At 42.3% G+C, this 20561-nt stretch overlaps 1 protein-coding gene across 1 annotated transcript; it reads left to right on the forward strand.

The window, feature by feature from the left end:
* The first annotated feature begins 257 nt into the window (after positions 1 to 257).
* Positions 258 to 20160, forward strand: ARL8B (ARF like GTPase 8B). Its single transcript, XM_080625791.1, has 7 exons — positions 258 to 529; positions 9976 to 10056; positions 10687 to 10760; positions 11182 to 11275; positions 11921 to 11988; positions 12212 to 12282; positions 13690 to 20160. The coding sequence occupies exons 1-7, from the start codon at positions 407 to 409 to the stop codon at positions 13737 to 13739; spliced, it is 561 nt and encodes a 186-aa protein (XP_080481917.1). The 5' UTR covers positions 258 to 406; the 3' UTR covers positions 13740 to 20160.
* Positions 20161 to 20561: the final 401 nt, after the last annotated feature.

Genomic DNA, 20561 nt, shown 5'->3' on the forward strand with positions numbered 1-20561 from the left:
GATGGCTCAGGGGCCGTGGATATGGTTCATAGCACGGCACAGCTGCCTGGCAGGAACGGCGTGCGCCGTACACCGAAACCGGGGCGTCGAACTCGACAGCCGTGAGGGGCCGGACCAGCTCCCGCCCAGGGTGGTGCGGCCCCGCCTCCGCCCCGCCCTCCCGCCGCCGCCGGTCCTCCCCGGGCGCAGCGCGGGTGGCTGCCGGCAGGGGGCGGTGCAGAGGAGGGGCTGGCGGCGGCGCGTCCTCTCTTGGTTGCGTCGCGCGAGCCGCGCCGAGGTGTCATATGACCACGGCGCGGGGGCGAGCCGGGCCGTGTGGGAGCGCGCGGGTGCCCGACAGCCGCCGCCGCCAGTCCCGGGCCGAGCCCGCCAGTAGCCCCGGCCCGCCCGCCCGTCTGCTGCAGCCATGCTGGCGCTACTCTCCCGGCTGCTGGACTGGTTCCGCTCCCTCTTCTGGAAGGAGGAGATGGAGCTCACTCTGGTGGGGCTGCAGTACTCGGGCAAGACCACCTTCGTCAACGTCATCGCGGTGAGCGGGCCGCGCCGGAACCGTGACGGGTGGTGTCGGGGCTGGCGGGTAGACCTGGCAGCCGCACGGTGCCAGGCACGCCGCGGACGGTGCAGGCCCCGCGGTAGAGCCGGGCCGGGCCGGGAGCGGCCTGGTGTCCGGCCTCGGTCCTCGCTGTCGCTTACCGGCTCGCCCCAGGCCGGTCGTGTCTCACATGCGGAGCCCGACTGCGGGGTGCAGCCGCTCTCGCGGGGCTGCCCGGGGTGGGAGCTGGGCATGGCGGCCCTCGTGGGGTCGACTCCTAGGCGGTGGCGGAGCCAGCCGTGCGCGGGGCCTCCATAAACCTTTGTGTGCTAATGGGACCCTGATGACACCGATAGCTGTATCGGAGCTCTGCCGCGTGCTCTGAAGGCTTGTTTCAGTCAGCGTATTAGTCTGGTCAGGCTTGCGTTAGCATAATGTGAAGATAGTGTAATGTGTTTTCAGTGGCTTTTCTCCATTTGACTTTTTTTCCAGTGGTCATCAGTAAATGATCAAGTGTTACCTTCTCATGGTCCTTCTCTCAGATTTTTGCTTATCTTGTTTGGTGAAACCTGCATTAAATAATCTACTTTCTCTTAAGGTATGCGCTAAGAAGTACAACTTTAAAGCCTAAGAGCAGCACACTGCTGAACTTGGGCCTACTTACCTGATGATCTGCCTGGAGCAGATGAAGGATGGGTGTGGGAATCCTCCTACATGAAACTTTTCCATTGTTGAACAAGATAAAGCATGGCTTGCTTAAATGCTGTATTCAGCTTCATCAGTATCCTGTTCTGCGGATGCATGTGATGGAAGACAATTCAAAGGGACAAGCTGGAATTTGTAGGGAGACTGAAATGGGAAACCAGGGTACCTTCTAGTTTTGCAGGAGCATGGCTGACTTGAGTTCAGTGCCTCTAGAGTAAGGAAGCTGGTGTCTTCAACCTTACAATCAGAAGAGCTTCAGCATGTTTTGGTTTTTGGTTTGGTTTGTTGGTGTTGTTTTTTTTTTTTGGAGGCTGTCACCTGAATATTACTATTTTTATGAATGTGTTTATTTGTCAGTTAAATGAGGTGCAGGATAGGAAAAGGACTGTCATTCTCTTGCAGTTATACAGAATCCTTACATTTAACTAGCTGTCGAAATGTAACTAACCTCCTGTGTAGCTGTGGATGCTAGCAATTGGTGGTCTTCATGATAATGTTGTGAAATGGGTCTACCTTCATAAAAGGAAACTCTGCCTAGGTGTGTTAGGTGAAAGTTGATGGACAAAGAATGCTAGAAGCCTTTTCTTTAACACAATAAGAAGTGCTGCTACCTCTGAGCTTGGATTTCTAAAAATAGAACTTTGAAATTGTTGAACAGCTTCAATCTGTGGCTGCTGAGCTGATGTGTTCGTAGAGTTTTGGGCACTGAGGTTACTCTGCAGGTGTTTTGTCTTCTGGAATCCTAGATGGTGATGGCACTTGACCTTGCTGTTCTGTCTGTGTAGTATCAACAGCACATTTCTTTCAAGGAGTTATCTGTGAAACTGTACTGCAGATATGTGGAGTAGTACTGAATTGTTGTAGTAGCTGCACTTTGGTTTAGTCCATCTAAATCATCTCAAATGGGAAAAATACACCTAAGTGAAGCTGACATCTGTATCCAGCTTGCTTTGCTAGTGGTTGAACCTTGCAAGGTTTCAACCACACATTAGGATCACACCCAGACATTTATCTGAGTGTCATTCAAACACTCTTGCAAAACTGAGTGAAATAAGGAAGTTGTTATGCATAATGACACAGCCTAGTTAGATGGTTAAAGTTTGGAAGTAGCAAGTTGCATTTCTGAAGTTTTTAATTAGAAAAATCTAGTGACTTTTCAAAGGAAGAGAGTGAGGGGACTTGCTCAGGGGTTTATTACTGGTTTTAAAAAAAAATAAAAGCCCTAAGCTTCAGTTACCAGTGCAGTATTAGTTCTTGAAGTAGTAGTGCTGTCCATGGCATGAAGAGCTAACTTCTTGTCAGCTGCCTCCTTGACTGACTTTAATTCAGAGCATGCATTTGGAAAGAAGAGCCAAAAAAGAATAACTGCTCTCTGCAGGCCAGTTAATGGTTTGGATGGATGTAGCTCTCAAGCGCTGGGATTGCTTAAAACCAAAATGAAAGGAATGACACAGCAAGATGCTAGTCCTGTAGAATAGCTCTAAAAGCTGGATTGCATACCAGGAACTTGCTATGGCTTATAAGGTTGTGTTCTGTCTAACAGAGGGCTGTTACCAGTTTCTTTACAACAGTGAGTTTAATCTAATATAAATCTCTAATGTAATTTATGCCAATCAAATCAGGCATATGCAACGAGAGGAAAAACTCAAGCAATTACACAGGAGACTTGATCCAAGGCTTGACTGCTGCTGGAGTAGAAAGGGCATGACAGGCAGACAGTCCCATTCTAGAATAATCTTTTTCTAGGTAGGTAGCTGGTTTGAACATATCTATTCCTTCAGTGTAAACATGCACTTAGTTTGTGATCGGACCAAACTTACTTTGACTAGAAGGTTTCAAAACTGACCTTAGCAGTGAAATCTAGTTACAACTGAATGCAGCTAATGCAGCTTCTGCTTTGCTGAGGCTCTGTATTAGTCACTGTCTCTAATTAGATATTAAGCATAAGTTTTCCATGTGCATGAGTAAACTTGCTCACAAGGGAGGATATCATTTCTTCCTGGTCCTGATTTCCATAATGTAGATGGCCTGTGGCTCTTGTTTGTAGAAACTGCATGTTATCCCAGTATCACATCTTGAGTTGTTAGCTTCTTACCTCAGGATGTGAAATGCCCATTAGTTACTGGAGTCTGTAGTATCTTCTTTCATTTGTATCTTTGCAGATAGCGTCTATTAACAGGTTTTCATCAGACATGCTATCAAAGCTGCGAGTCCCAGCCATGCTGTTGTGGAGAGGTAGGGGAGGCAAGGAGCTCCACAGCCACGTGACACAACTGAAAGGTGACTCAAGTAAACTGACTCTGCTTCCAGGCTGTGGGCAGTGCATGCTGGTGAATAAAGGGACGCTTGTTCAGCTTCAGAAAAGTGCTTCATAGAAGAGCAGCGCTTCCTGTTGTGAAGTCTTGCTTGAAACCTGGTAGATTTGTTCTTGATCCAGGAGTTTGGCACTGGAACATTGAAGCTTGATAGCTTGATCCTCAGCAGGCAGGAGAGGAGAAGAGCAGGGGTTGGAGTTGGACTTCCCTAATACGGTTGTCAGGTTTAAGAGTTAAACTCAATCTGTTCAGTTTGTAGTGATAGGCAAATAAGATCCCTTTTTAAGATTTGTGTCAAAGCCTAAATTAGCATGGTGTGGTTTTAACTTTGGGATATCTGACAAGTCTTTGAATGAGGCCTTGGTTTCTGGAGAGAGGCAGTTTTAGAAATGCCTCAAGAAAGGATTCCCTTGGCCAGTTGGGAGCTGTGACTTCCTTCTGTCCTCGTGACTATTAAAAGTAACTTTGACTTAAACAAGCCACACCAGAGAAGTGTGGAAAAAGATTGGTCTAAAGAGCTTTGCTTCTGTGTTAGTGCCTTCGGAAACACCCAGGTAGGTCATAAATAACATATGTTGTCACCTCATACACATGGTAGTTAAGTGAAACGGTTGATATATTTTTTTAAGTGAAGTGTTTCTTAATCAGAGAAGTCTCTTGAAATGGATTACCTCACTTCATTGGGTAATAAAGCTAATATGAGGTGACTCATACTCTAGTTAATACTTTTTCTTTGAGGTCCTGCTTGCTGTATCGCACCTGGTCTGAAACAGGTGATTAAAATTGAAATCTAGTTTTCCCATTGTGGTCTTAAGTTCCATATAGAACTCTTTAAGCAGTGGAAGATCTTTAAGTGGTAACACCTGGAGAAAGATGCTTTCATGAAAGGCATGAAATGTCTGTAAATCTTGTATGACTGACTTCTAGATAGAAATGTGCCTTTTTAGGTCTTATTTAACTGCTGTGTGTAGTACATGATAAGCAGGCCATGTCCTTTTAAACATACCATTGAAGTCCGGGTTGGGGAAATAAAACTTCATTTTCTTGTCAGATACCACTATTTTGATTTCCGCAGCAATCAGTCATAGAAGTGCTGTTGTAAAGCTTTTCAAGGGCCTGTTTGATCACAAGGATTGAAGCTTCTAAACTAGAGTTCAAGCTTCTGAATGTGATCCCAAGTAGCTGAAACACTGAAGTATTTCAAGAAGGCAGCTAGACTACAGAAACTAGAGAATTGATTTGCCCATATACGATGTGCTTTTTGGTTGAGGTTATGAATGTTGCAGAGGAGGCTTAGTGTAGGGGTAGCTTTATGTAATGCTAAAATTACCCTGCCTTTTTTTTTTTTTTTTTTTTTTTTAAGAAGAGATTTCTGAAAGATGCAATGATTTTCTTAGTGTGAAAAGAAAAGTTTAGGGATGAGCAGCAGGGCTTAAGGTTATATACTGGTTCAGGTGAGTTGGGAGTGCCCTGGCTGGGATCCATACTCCCAAAGTTATTGTCTCCTCATCAGCTAAGCTTGTTTGTGATCTCTTCTAGATGGATGAAAAGTATTATGAGTAAAGATAAAGAAATCCTTGGTGTGTAGTAACAAAGACTATATGAAGAAATTTGTCCTGTAACAGTAATGAATCATGTTAGCTTTATGAGATGCAAGCTGAAGGCTGCCCTGACTTTTTCTGTTGTTATAAAGAATCTCCTTGTGCAGGCTGTGGAATCAAAATCTGGTAGCTGTGAATTGGTGGTTGAGGACCATGAGGACCATTGTAGGCAGCATGCTTTCTTCTGACAGCAGGAGAAAGCTTACTGCTTTAGCTGGAAAGAAGAGGGAACACTGGTTCTACTGATGCAGTTTGAGTTCTGCCTTTAATGGCTCCTTTGATATATTGAAATGAGCTTTTAAGGAAGGAAGAATTCCAGTATTACACTCAATTACTTAATCAAACTGCTTAGGGCTTGGTGCTGACAGTCTGGTAAGCATAACTCCCTAGAAGCTGGCAGTCTTCTGCCTGTAGTTTATGGGTTAAGCTGGCTTCAGCTTAAGACCAAACTCTCATCCTTTGTACACTTCTGGAATGTTAGTGATGGAGAGTACCATGCATAAACACTGCAGTCTGTGCAAGAGCTCGTACTATGACTAGATGCAAGGTGAGCTGAATGCAAATGGATTTGTTTAAGTAGGTGTTGGCCCTGTGCTGTAATGTAATGCAGGGACTTAGTTCAGCTGGGAAGCAGTTTTGCTCCTCTGAATAATCCCTATTCAGCATAAATACTCAGGCAGGTAAATGGGTTCATATTGCGCTAAAATCACGTGCTTGGGTTCTTGGGGAGCTTGGAGTATTGAGAAGGGTCTTAAACCAGGAGGCTTAACATCCTGCAGGTTCTTTCTGCATGTGGTCTCTGAAATTTGGTCTGTTTAGTCTCCCTCTTTATTATCAGGGGCTAGAGTTAACTTTGTTTTGTGACCTTCAGTGAACAGTTTTAGGCTGTGTGACCTCAGCACTAATGGCTTAATTCATTGTCACTTGTAGTGCACAAGGCTGATCTTCCAAGAGGCCTGGATGAACTACAGGGTCTGCCTACTGGAATACTCACAAGTGCTGAAATGGATGTTCTTGCTGGATTTGTAAGCAGCTACTCTTGAGTAGCTTGAGCTATGAGTGTTTGAGTATTTGAGTGTTTGAGCAATGCTACTGTTTATGACAACAGCCAAGCACTTTGAGATCACGAACTGAAAATATTTCTGTGCTTATCAAACTTGTTTGGAAGCTGATGCCTGTTTTAGAAGGAGAAAGCATCGTATTGTGAACACACACTGATAGGGCTGAGTTATCTGCTCTAGGAGGGCCAGAGGGAAGTCTGATTCAAACAGAATTGCTTACTAATAAAAGCATATTCTTGTTCTGCTGAGCAAGTAGCTTTTGCATATGAATAAGATGCAGCTGAATTCCTGGCTTTTTTCCCCCTGTAGAGGTAGTAAACAAAAGCCCTCTAAACTCTGGGTTTAGAGAGCTTTTCTGAGCTAAGATGGTTGGGTACAATAGCAGAACCTATCGAAGGAGATCACTGCCTGCTAGCAAAATGCTGTACAATCTTTTTACCATTTTTGATCTATCTTAAAATATAAGGTGGCGTAAAATATAAGGTTTCTTCATGTAAGCTGTGAACAATGTGTGAACACCCACACTGATATCAGAGTAAGGTCTTTCAAATGAAGAGATGAGTTGATCAGTATGCTCAAACCTTGCAGTCAGGTGTGCCTCTCAAAGCTGTAAAGAGCCCACCTCACCTCAGAATCCACAGCCTCTTTCTATAGTGGGAATGGGTGTGCTTGTGTTTTGGAGGCAGCTCAGTGAAAGCAGCTGTGCTATGCTTCTCTTCTGTTTCTGACAGCTCAGAAAGTATGTCAGTGCTGGTTGTCTTGCCTACAAAACAATGTACAGAAAGCTGGAACTCAAGTTGTAACTGAGTGACTCTGTAGTCCAGTTTTCGAGCAAGTCAGAACAAGTTTTTATGCCACCTGGGTGTGTAGTGTGGGTAGAGTACTAGTAAAGTAGTATAGGGTGCAGCAGCTTTTCTGAAGATACTGTGATGCACCAAAAGGAAGCTTTCTAGAAATTTCTTCAGCATTACATTAAGCACGGGGCAAAAGAGGAGCTGTTCCAATCTGAAGGAATCCGTATTCTAAAAGAGTGGTAGAGCTATTTGTATCCTAAAAGAAAGAGAGCATGAGCTATTGGCAGGAACAGCACTTGAGTGAAGAGTCTCGAAGTATGAGTGGGATAGCTGACAGCATATGTGGTGGGTAATACGATGTAGCACAGAGATGGAGGTTCAAGGAGTGCTTGGGAGATGTTTGGTTAGAAGATGTGGTTGTAGGGTGTGACTGCAGAGGCAGGAATGCAGTGGTTCTTGAGCAACCGTTGCGAGCTGACCCTTCAAAGGCAAGATTGGCAGTGCATGTTTTATGAACTGAACTAAACTGCATCAGATGTGGAAAGCAGGGTTAATCACCTGCTGCTGAGCTACACGTAATCCAACTGGTGGCTGAGATGGGCAACTTGTACACTGGGCTTTCAAGGCAGGAACAGGAAGCTCCTGAACCAGCATGCAGATTGTGCACCTACCTTGCCAAGTTAGCAGAAAGGTTAGAGTAGTTTCTGAAACGTCCTGCATGAGATTGATACGTGTAGCTTAAAGAGCTGAAACATCTTGCAAATGAGAATGCAAAACACCTGCCTAATGAGGTTTAAGCTGTCCATTTTTCAGATCATTGCTTTTTACTGTTGCATTCCTTGGATTCAAGGACTTAGTTATTTTTTTTGCTTCTTTCAAAACACAATTAGTCTGTATAGCCATGCATCTGGAAAGCAGATATTAAATGTGAAAAATCACCACCTGTTCAGCAACTGCTGTGTTTTCAAGTCTAAGCTCTGGATGTATTTCTGTTTTGGAGGTCAATGGCAAGATCAGCATGCCATTTAACTGAAAGATTGGCCAAATAAGCCCAAATGAGACTGTTATCATCTGTATGTTTTCATATGATTTCTAATATTTGTCAGCCTTATACCGGACTCTGTATTATGTGAAGCTTGCAGCTCTGGTATGCTAGGGGAAGATCATGGGGGGAGTTGAAGGTGAGGTAATGGGAACAAGCTGAAGAAAGTGCAGGCTTCTAGGCATAGAAGTGAATGACAAAACATTGGTATTACGAGCTGATTGTCTTCTGGTTGCAAACTCTGAACAGCATCTACTCAAAGCATAGAATTGTTTAGGTTGGAAAATGCCTTTAAGATCACCGAATCCAACTGTTAACCCAGCACTGCCCACTAAACCATGTCCCTAAATGTCACATCTACACGTCTTTAAATACCTCTAGGGATGGTGACTCCACTACTTTGCTGGGTAGCCTGTTCCAGTGCTTGACAACCCTTTCTGTGAAGACATTTTTCCTAATATCCAATCTAAACCTCCCTTGTCACCACTTGAGGACATTTCCTCTTGTCCTTTCATTTGTTACTTGGGAAAAGAGGCTGACACCCACCTTGCTCCATCCTCTTTTCAGGTAGTTGTAGAGAGTGTTAAGGTCTCCTTTGAGCGTCTGTTTCTCCAGGCTGAACAGCCCCACTTTCCTCAGCCATTCCTCTTCATGCTTGTGCTCCTGACCTTTCACCAGCTTTGTTGCCCTTCTCTGGATCAGCTCCATTCTTGTAGTGAGAGGCCCAAAACTGACACACTGGTGTGGCCTCACCAGTGCCAAGCACAGGGTCTGATCACTGCCCTATTCCTGCTGCCACACTATTCCTGATACAAGCCCGTATGCTTTTGGTCTTCTTGGCATGTCCAGTCAGACTTAGTTACTACTTCCAGCTTGTGAGCAGTTGGGCCCTAACTGTAGGGTGAGGTGACATCTGCTTCAGAGATCCTAAAGGGCTTTTAACTCGGGCTAGCTTCTCTGTGCAACATCAGGGAAGAGAAACAGATTTTCTGCTGCTATGATACCAGATCCTAATTAAACAACTGAATGCATTTGAGTTGATCTTTTTTCCAAATCTGGTTGACTTTCTGGTTGTATTACACATAATGGGTGTAGTGTGATACATAATGACCACTGTGGCTAAGACTCACCTTCTGCCAAATAGCTAAGGGAGCATGGAAGAAATCTGTACTGCTGTTGGTAACGCTTGTTATGGCTCCTGGGTTAGCTGCAGGAGATAGCTGTGAACTTGGCTTTCAAGCTGTTACAGATAAAAGTGTAAAAGGCAGTAAAACATCTGCTACCAGAGAACCTCTCTAATACAGCACTGGTTTGTGGCAGTTATGTCAGAGTTTAAAGTGATGCTAAACTTTGGGTGGAAATGGTCTGAAATACTCTCCAGTTGCATTCCTCTTCCACTGTGGAACAGGTTGGACACTGTAGTCTAGCAGGAAGCAGACCTGTCAGGTCCTTCCACTTTCTAGCCTTTAACGCTCCTCAGGGAGTTAACCCATACCTGTGGGTTGGAGACTTACTCCATAGGAGTGATTTATTGCTCTAACTGTTGTCCATAGAGTAGCTTGCATCAGAGGAAAATCTAGCTTCCAGGTAACTAGAAGATCCTGATGTGCAGAACTTGGCTCCAGCAGAAGTAGGTGAATGGCTCTTTTCCTATACTTGCCCTGCTTGTCCATCTGTTAAGTTGTGCAAAGCATTTTTCCGCAGGTAACTTTGCTGCCCTGACTGCCTCAAGGCTTGGAAAAAAAAAGGTTTCAGTGCTTGTAAGAAATTACTCTACTGACTTAACACAAACTTCAATACACATGGATATAATATCTGCAACTTCTTGTCTATAAAGCGTTCAGTTGAAAGACAATAAAAGATTATATTTTATATGTAAACTAGCTGCATCAGGTAAGCACTAAATTCACCTTTCTTTTTTTCAGTCAGGTCAATTCAGTGAAGATATGATTCCTACTGTGGGCTTCAACATGAGGAAAGTTACAAAGGGTAATGTTACAATAAAGGTATGTTGCTGTTGTTATCCGTCTCTTTTTAAACCCATGCAAGGTGGTTTTCAGCTTTTAGTTTAAAATTTGTATATTTGCTCTGTTTTGCTCCCACCATTGGAACAGGAAACTGAAGAGGCTCAGCTAAATCTGTCAAATAGCTTAAGGATGCGCATATGTTTGTTTATGGGGTTTCTTAAATGAGAATCTGTGTGTGATTTCCAGACTTATGGACTAGTTAAAGCAATGTTGTGATAAAGCTGTCTGGCTCTAATCTGAATTAATTTTCAGAGATTCTCCACTTCTGCTCATCAGTATTGCTAAGAGAAGGCTTAGGAAGGCTTACATCAAAAAGCAGTTTTAAATCAATACATCTTATCTTATTTTCTTGTATAGCACAGTGTGTAAATTTAGTACACAAGTGTGTTCTTGCACCTGGTATAAGATCCTCTAATTTGCAACTTATGCTATTGGGCCTGCAAGCTTTGAGCAGCTGTACTAGGTATTATTTCTGCTCTGATATGTGAGAGGTCCTGCAGCTGGCCTAAGGTGAAAGGAAAAACTGTGTTTTGATTTTTTGTCTTATTCTTTGTGTGACATGTTTAGACACAGTGCATGGCTAAATTGTCTTTTTCCCTTTGCCCTAAGATTTGGGATATAGGAGGGCAACCACGATTCCGAAGCATGTGGGAGCGATACTGCAGAGGAGTTAATGCTATTGTGTAAGTGTCGTCTTCTTTCAGCTAGTACTTAACTTCAGATTTGCTCCTCTTCTGCGTGTACCCTTTCTAACAGTGCATGCCTGACTTGGTAGTACTTGTTTTAATTTTGCAACTGAACTGCAGCCATATTGACCTCTTTTACCCTTAAGTTAAGGGCTCAAGATAGGTTATTTTCTTACCAGTGTCTGATCTGGAGTACTAACTGCTTCCTGTCTGAACTGAATGGCAGTGCTGTCTAACTGAAAGAATCTTCCATCTACTCTGATCTTGGAGATTTTTTTTTAAAAGAGCCAAATTCTTTGCTCAGAAGATCTAGCTTTGTTTAGAGCCTTGTTGAATGTGCTTAGAACAGTGTAAAGGAAAGACTGCTGTTCCTGAAGTAGTTCAGTCTTACTGACCTAACCTTAAATTCTCTTTAAAGCTACATGGTAGATGCTGCAGATCGTGAAAAAATAGAAGCCTCTCGAAATGAGCTGCACAATCTTCTAGATAAGCCACAGTTACAAGGAATCCCTGTAAGTAATGTTGCCTTACACAGTATTAAACTTGAAGAATGTGTATAACTTCAGCAACTCTGAAGTTTGGCTTGAACTGTTAAGTGTAAGAAAGACCTAACCTTATTGGTTAGTATAAGCATGAACAATAGCTGCCCATTGTGTCGTAAATCAAATTGTTGACCTCAGTCAATCCTTCAGTATCTTACTCTTGTTCAGTGCCAACAGCAACAAAAAAATAAAATAAGAGAGAAAAAAAAAAAAGGACAGGAGTTCCAATAGTAGAATATTCCACAGCATGAGTTTGTGCTCTCTAGAGTCTGCTATAGTTGAGGTTAACCAAAGTGTACTACAGAAGTATAGAGTAAGTTTAGGGAATCACAGGTAAAGTCTACTGGGATTGTTCTCAGTTTTATCAGCTGATGTGTTCTCATGCTTGCTTTCTGCATGTAACAGTTTATTTGTACCCCCACTTTTCCTGTGACTAGGTCAGTCTTCCTTCATCTGGTTTAATAGTGATTTTCTCGTTCTGTTCAATGTACTAGGCTAGTGCAGACTACTTACCAGACTCCCTGAAGTTTGTTGTGTGGTTTGGTGTGGGTTTTTTTTCTGTTGTTGTTTCTAAAAAGCAAAGCTGCAACTGTTTCCTTTTACTCTGGATTACAGGTTCTAGTACTTGGAAATAAGAGAGACCTTCCTAATGCTTTGGATGAGAAACAGCTAATTGAAAAGATGTAAGTCTAACCCTTCCGAAGAAAGGCTACTTTAACTCAATAAGTGAATTCATGTACATAAGGTTGTTACATCAGTAAGTTTGTTATTTGTAAGTAGAAAACCCAGCAACAGGAGCTAGCTGAAACATTGTACAGAAACACGTTATTTGAAGATGAACAGGTCAGATTGTCAGTGTAAGAGTCTTTGTTATGAGTGTATGTTGAAATGTTCTCTTTCTTGTAGGAATCTTGCTGCTATTCAGGACAGAGAAATCTGCTGCTACTCAATTTCTTGCAAAGAGAAAGATAATATAGGTAACTATTAACCTAAAATATTAAACATTATGAAGAGCTGTCAGGGGATGGATTTGGGGGACTGTAACTTCTTAAACACAAGCTTCCTGGCTTCAGGAAACTGGTAACAAATGAAGGAATAATGTGTAAGTGCACTGGTTAAATTTTGTATAACTCCTGATGGCAGTGAGGAAGCTTGACTGGTATTGAAGTGAAATCTGCTGCTTGCCTTTAGTTTGTAGCAAATACCTGACTAGTCTCACCATTAGCTTAGCCTAAATGATTTTATACTTCTGTTGGGTGTTCTCAACTCTGCCACGCTCCATGAAGCTAGCAAGTACTTGAAGCAGGTTTTTCCTCAGTCATTACCTTGAAATTATCATCTTCCCTTGCTGTCTTATCAAAGCAGTTCTGTTGTGGCCTATGCTAGTCACTCCTCCATGCAGCCAGACAGTAATTTTTTCTGGTGCTGACATCAATTGCTTTCGTATTTCTGAAGTTCAAAGGCAGAAACCATGGTACTGTGTAATACCAAGTACTTGACATAAGTATTGTAAATAAACCAAGTAATCTCAACTGAATAAAAGCACAGGATAATAATATAATAATAATAAAATCAGGAAAAGGATAGCAAGTGTTGCCTTCTTGTGGCTGCCATGAGATTAACACTGGTTCACTGGCAGGCTAACACAAGTTTACTGATGAGGGAAACTTCAGGCTGGTGGTCACAGGAAAAAGCTACAAAGGATACCAGGACTGCTTTATGTTAAGGACTCAACTTCTTTGCAGAAAAATCAGCCTCTGGAACTCTTCTGACCTCTTAGCCACAAACCTTACTATCAGTTAAAGATGAAAATGTGGTGGACAGGAGCAGCTCATACTCCTTTCTCTCATATCTCCCACGCAATTCTCACAGCACAGCTGAGCATCACTGATGCTATAGGGAAGGTGCTGCTAGAAGCGTTTGGCTGGTATGATGTTAGTGCATTTCACTTCCTTAGGAGACCCTGTTTCAAGCATGGAGGAGCTTGATGCCTTACACTGTAGGGCTAAACTAACTTTGTTCTCATCAGGTAAGGAGATACAGACTGGCTAGATAGAGTAATGTTGACCTCAGACTAATTATGTGAGTCATACCAAAGTGTCAGGTTAAAAGAGGTCTTTTTTTCTAGAGGTGTAGTTGACTGAGGAACAAGGATGTCTGGGGCAGTTCCTTTAAATGCTCCTTAAGGGATGCTGGGCAGCTATAGGACCAAAGCACTGACAGCAGGCATTCCAAAAAATGGTTCTGTTGATCTGTCTTGGATCATCCTCTAGAGAAGGACTTGGATATTCCTGTCATATCTGAGGACACTGGCATACCAAAGTGATGCCAGTTATACAAATACAGATAGACACTTGAATATGGAACTTCTCTTCTCTCTCCAGATATCACGCTTCAGTGGCTTATTCAGCATTCAAAATCAAGAAGAAGCTGAAGCCTTCCTGGAATCTCCAGTACCAGTTGGCCATAATCTCAATTGTCCACTTCCCTCCATAATGAGATACTACCCCAAAATCCTGTATCAAGAATCTGCCTTTTCACAGTTCATTTCTCATGTGCACTGCTGAAGACTTGTATTCCTATTCTGTCACAAAACAACTAGAGTTGTCATGATAAAGTCAGCACAAATATTTATTTTACAACCATCTACGGTGGGAGGGTTGGGGGGGGGGCTTTTTAAGAAAAGATAACCTAATCTCTCTACCATGTTAACTATGATGGTACACTCTGTTCTGGTTTTTCAGGGCCAGGTTTTTATATGATTTTCAGCAGGTGTTTTATTTCTAGTGTTTAGTGGCTTGAAGATGCTGATGCTTGACAGCATTAAGATTCTGTAAGATGCCACATACAGTAGTTAGAAAACATTTAAGCGTGAGTTGTGGGATACTGATTAATCTCACAAATGCATGTGATGTGTGTATGTAAGCAGAGAAATGGAAGCTGTTTGCAGAGGGGAGCACAAGGCATAATGGATCAGCATCACTAATCTACAGCTGAGATCTTACCCTGTCACTTGAAAAAGAAAACTCTCATGATGAATTAGGAAAGATTCAAACTGTTTAAAATCATTTTGTTGCTTCTGTTTAACATTTATGTGGGGAATGGGAATGGACTGTTCTGTCAAACTTTCAAGAAAATTGGAGTATTCCAGCATGAAAACAAATTGCTAGGAACATCAGACTTTGTTCAAATACATTTTTCTATCTGCAGATACTAGTGGTCTCTATCTGAAACCAGAACATACATTCTGAGCAGCTGCATGACACTTAAATTACTGATGTTTCTGTATAGAGTCAGTTGTTGACCTTTAGCACAATATCTATGTAAGTGTCTAGTGTCTCTTCTGCTCATGAAATGGCTGGGCACAGTTTCACCTGGTGCTATGGAATATCTAGGCTATTGTGACAACTCTAGACCTGCCTGCTTTCTTGATGTAACCACGTGCAAAGTCTGTAAGTTGCAAAATGAGATGTTCTACTGTGTCAAAGCACAAGAGAGCCAATGAATTGATCCTATTTCTTGAGTAGCTCCTACAGTATAGGGAAGTATGCATAAACTAAAGATTGTAATGTTTTTGTAGCTTTATTTTCCTCAATGACTTCAGTATATTTAAAGGGACGGACTTGTCAAGACTGGTTTGTTCATACAGTAATGTCAGTGTAGCTTACTAGTGTATGCAAATACATGGTACACCTGCTTGTGTTGCCTCACACTGTGTGTGATTCTTCACCTAAATGTGGTTTGCATTATGTTGGAGTCTTTGGTTGGAAACAGTTTAGTCCATATCAGTTATGACAAGCCAGTTTTAATTTAGACTGCCATGGCCTTACTGTTCTGTACCAACTATCGCACTGTTGCACAGACACTACATGCTGCCTGCATTCAGTCTGAATTTGCATTTTAACTTTTTGTCCCCTTTCAGTTCTCTGAAGCATGATTTCAATTAATCCATACTCTGGTGCTGTAGAGGAGAGGGTATATTAACTTGCTACTGTAGTCCCTAGTTCACCAGGAACTGCTACAGGTAACTTCTATTTAGCAAACTTGCTTGTGCCTAAAATAAGGAAACTAAACTAGAATGTGTGAATCTTTGTGGGGGACCAGGTCACTGTTTAGTTAACTGGCCTATAGCTAAACTCAATGTGTTTGGTGTTTATATACTTCACTGCTTTCAGCGTTTATGGCATCCAAACACTACCAGTTGTTAACCTGTGCATTACTCTCTGCATGTGAACAACTTATACAATTACTGAACTTTGTAAATACGTGAATTTTTTTATTTAGGTGGATGCATATGTTGGTTTACTGCTCTTCAGCTTTATTCAATAAACTTATGTTTTGAGGGTTGTATTGACACTTAACTGACTGACTTGAGTTGATGTGGCTTAACTCATGGAAATATGTTATGGGATGTCTGTCTCCTCTCCCACAAGATTAGAGTGGGGGCAGAAGGCTTGGTAAATATCTGAGTTTCTTTATGTTCTGTGGTTCAACTGTTCAAGTGTAATACATAAAACTACCTTTCAGGCCTGGGGCTTTCTCAGCTTACATGAACAAGCTTAGCTAGTCAATCTCAGCAGACTTCAGTGTATGAAAAGCACTGGTCAGCTGAAGGGTCTTAAGTAGAGGCAGCCTTCTGGAGCTCTGTTTCCAAGAAAAAAAAGCATGTGTCTACAAGCTTGTTTCTTGTTGTCAAGTCTAGAGTAAAACCTTTGCTTTTCTAGCACAAGTGTCAGATCTAGCAGTTCCTGATCGTTCACTGCCAATTAAAGCATAAAGATTCCTGTCCCATTGGGAAGTGAGGCTTCTCATTGACTAAGGTCTTGAACAAAATCTCTTTTGTGACTTTAATAAAGTTAAGGTGATGGTTCTTTCCAAACGCTTTGTTGCACTAAGTTCTCATAGGTCCCTGATTAAGTTACAGGACCATATGTCAACATCTTCCAAGTAATGGTAACAAACTGGATGTCTTCTATTCAGGGCTTCCCTACATGTAAGCTTTCACACTTACTGAACTGTAACAGGTTAGCTTTTAGGCTCCAGTAGTGTTCAGTTAGCATCCTTCACGTGTAGATTGTCTGGTGGAAGGACTAATGAACTGTTGAGTAAAAGATCATGTGCATATTTCTTCAGTTGATGGGAGTTTTCTGCATGCAAAGCAAGCTACGTGGAGTGAAAATTCAAAGCAAAATACTTCTAGACACAAAATCAGTATTACTGCTGCAAGATTTGTCACCCTGATTGGTCTGATACCAGTACTAATCACTTAAATCGGCTGTGGTATGAATTTGGTTAACAGCTCTTTGCTTGACATGGTATTTCAGGAATAGTTTCTACTAAATGTAAATAGCAGGGAGAGCTACAATGGCCATCTGTGATGCATGTACTCTAGAAAGTACATTCGCATTACTTAACAAAGTGACTAAGTTTTCAGAGCTGCTCCTGTACTATTCTTCCAGATGCCCTTAGTTACTCAGATGGCTTAAGTATAGACCTTCAAGTGACTACTTGAATCCAGTGTAAAGGATTACACTTTTCTTTTTCAGGGCTTGATTCACTTGCCAACTACCTTAATTTTGAAACAGAAAAGTGTAGTAAGTCTTTCCAGAGGAGTGAGGCTGTTCTCACCACCTTTCAGCCTTGGACTTAAAAAACTGCTCACTCCTCTGGCACAGTTAAGTCTGAGGTTAAATCTTTTCTGTTCTAATGAAGGTGTGGAGCCTAAGGCAGGTATTTAGGTGTTGTCTGCTGACCTTAGATGCTATAGTTGTGTTCTGCTTCTGGAAATCTGTTGGGCCAGTCTAGTCTCTCACGATGATTGCTTGTCTCAGGCTCTGTAGTGAGCCTGGACAGCAAAGACAGACTGATGTAATTTCCTATTCTCAAGAAAAGTTGCTTTTGGGTATGCAATTTAGTAATATAAATTATTGTACCAATATTGTACCAATTATGTATCAATAGCCGTTGTCCTGAAACTCATTTCTGATATGTCTGCAGTAGGCCTTGAAATGTTAGCATATTAAGAAAACCAGGTCTTGTGAAAAGGCAAATACTGAGCCAGAGAGAAGTCTTGGTCATAAATATGCATGGGAGTTGGACATCAGTCATATGTTTATGATTTTGTGATGTGTTGCTATTGTGTGGTGTCTCGATGATTTAAAATAGCTGTCAACTCTAAATAGTTGGTGTTGGTTTTGATCAGTACAAGTGATGGCTCTTATTGATCGTAGAGCAGGAAGTCTTCAGACTGGAAAGATGTTTGTGCATGCATCTGCAGCACTGGGCTATGGGAGAGTTTTCCTTGTAGAAAAACTCCAATGTTAGTGTGGATGGTGGTTTCTTTAAGTGCAATTACAGTGCAGCATAATTCTCATCATCACCCGGACTGTAGCCCGAGTGTCTTAGCAGTTGCACGGAGCAGTTCTGTCCTACAACTTGGCAACATGAAAGATGCACGAATGTGGAGCCGTTCTGTGATCTGTGGAACTAATAATTTATTTTCTTACTGATTTGTGTTTTCTCTTTGCATCTTATGGAAACAGGTTGGAAAGACAGTCCTTTTTGGATACTGACACATAGAGCTCCATAATCTTTACTTTCTGGTAGAAGAAGGGAGGCCAAAGAAAATGCCTTAAACAGTCTCTGATTAAATTAATATAGGGATGTTGTGCAGGGATCGATAATAACTTGAAATATGGCTTAGCCACATTATCAAGCTTTTAACTTTTCTAAGGTTTAATTTTATAGTTACTGTGGCTGTGCAGTGGCATGTCATGATTTGCTTCTTGTGTGTTTACTGGATGTAAAAGAGATGCGCTTCCTCCCAGTGGCATGCCCCAGCTCTGCTCCCTGCTGGCTTGCTTTTGCACTGACCCTGACTGGAGAGAGCTGTTCGAATTCTAAACGGAGGGTGTAAATCAGGTTATTTAAGCTTGTCTTGCTGAGAGCAGTGCATTGCCAATGACACAAGCAGCAAAGCAGTGAATTGTGCTAAAGGAGAAGTAATGTGTGACTGCCTGAGACTGGTATGTGCTTCAGGACTTTTATTCCCAAAACGTGAGTGTAGAATGACTTGTCTCACTAGGCAGTAAACCCTCAATGAGTAGTCCATTGCTTTAGGACTACAGATGTCGAATGTCAAAGTATGCCTTGGTGAAACATTGGGGTTTTTCTTTTACATGTCACTTAAATGACACAGAATGGCACTCAGAGGGGTATGCACATACTGTTTTAAAGGAAAAGTAAAATACTGGGTGTTTTTATTTCTGTCACAGTGGAAGGTGGGTAAGTAGACCTTTGTGCCAGGATTAGTGCCTTTAAATTATGACATTACAGGCTTTATTCTGTTAAAGGCAACATCTATCATTGTGATCGTTTTGCAGTGCTTCAATAAAGTGTTGTTGAAAACAATCCTTCTGCATATTCATCTGTAGTAGTACAGCTGCTTTTATTGTTCTTAGACATGTATAAGAAGCCCTCATTACCAAATTGTGGGAAATGCCATTATACTCAAGTTAACCTAAAACTACCTGTGCTGACATGTAATTCTTTACATCATTTGTGAGAGGAGCAAAGAGGTTCACTCCTTGAAGCAGTCCTTGAACAGTGAAGAGAGCAAGTGGTGTTGCTTCCATATAGGCAGATATGTTCAAATAGTAAATTCAGGAAATCTTTCCTGGCCTAATTGGGGAACTTTATGTTTTAAACATGTATTAGCAGAGCAGTTTCTTTGGAAACCAGGAGTGTTAACCAAGTAACTTCATCTCAAAAGAGTGACCGTAAGCCTTGTGCTCCGTAGGGGCAACTTTCTGAGTAGTTGGTCTGTGAAGCGCTTTCATTTCTGATTACAGCTTTGCTTTAGATGCTGAAAGCATTTGTTGGTCTCATTTGTGTTTCTGAAAAGACCTATTGGGTAGAAATTCATAAACCATGTTACTCAACAAGCAAAGCAAATACGTGGGTAGAGAAGGAGAAAGCTGTGGTGGTGTGTGAAATTGTAAGCTAAACTTGGCTCTCAGGAAAGCATCACAGTGAAGTAAACTGGGAAGCTGCTTCTGTGTAATTGTGTTAACTTGAGATGTGGGAAGATATTTCAGTCTTTTCAACAATGTGGAGTTTTCCTCTTTTTTCATTAGAGTCAATGAGTTTATCTCTTTCTTGGTGTGAATATTATTTCTTGTGCTGAAGAGGGGAAAAACCCCCATTAGAAAGATGGATGAATTCCACAGGTTTTTGGGGCTTTTTTTGGTGGGTATTGGTTTTGTTGTGTTTTTGGTTTTGTGTTTGTGTGGTTTTTGGGTGGTTTTTTTTTTTTTTTTTTAGTTTTATCCATTCTACTGTTTCTGTTGCAGTGAATGGAAAACAAAGAGCAAGATCTGGCTTTTGAAATAGAAAGTATAAAATGCAGGCTGAAGACAAATCATTAATGCCTGGCTGTCTGACAATGCATGATAAGTCTTTAACTATTTTTTTCCCTGCATAAGGTTTTTCCATATTGTTTCTATTGGCTTTCTTTGTAACAAATCATGCACTTTCTTGGTAACAGGTTGCAACACCAGAGTGGACACCAGCCTTAGTTCAACCATAAAACAGTTGAGGTTAGAACCACAGTTGAGTGGTATTACTGTCAGGGTTTCTAGGGTAGGTTGGAGATGTGCATCCTCTTTACCTCCCCCAGCTGTAGTCTGTACTGCTGATTCGGTTCTTCTGACTGTCTTTGAGAGGTCTTCCTTTTACCAGTACTGCTGTTGGGTCTATTTTCCCTTCCATATCTACACTTTGCAAGTGGTCCTTGTCAGGTTTTCTATTTATACTGCTTTCTGACACCTCCAGCTGCCTTGGAGCTTGTTCTTTGCTCTCTTCCAGCGCTGCACCGAACATCGCTTCACCATGGGCGCGGTGCCGCCGTAGTCGCAGCCGCTGCTCCGTTCCCCATCTCGCTGTTTGCGCAGTTCAGCTGTCAGCTTTGTATCCATCTCCCCCACTTCCATACCCCAGGAGCAAGGCACAGCTTCCTCTGAGCTCCTCACCTCTTTCTTCCGCGGGTGAGGGGGAAAGCTCGTGTACTGCCACATGGGGGATCGTTCCCCGGTGAGGCTTCGCTTACTGCTCGTCACGGCGAGGGTCCTGGGTTCCGCCTGTGGGGTAAGAGGGTCTGGGCTGTGCAGCAGCAGGAGGGCCGGGTTGCAAACGTTACTGGACTCGATGGGGCGTTGAAAACAGCTCTCACTCCTTATTCTCCGCCGCATTCTCGGTA

The sequence above is a fragment of the Psittacula echo genome, assembly GCF_963264785.1.
Source record: "Psittacula echo genome assembly, chromosome: 9".
Taxonomy (NCBI): domain Eukaryota; kingdom Metazoa; phylum Chordata; class Aves; order Psittaciformes; family Psittacidae; genus Psittacula; species Psittacula echo.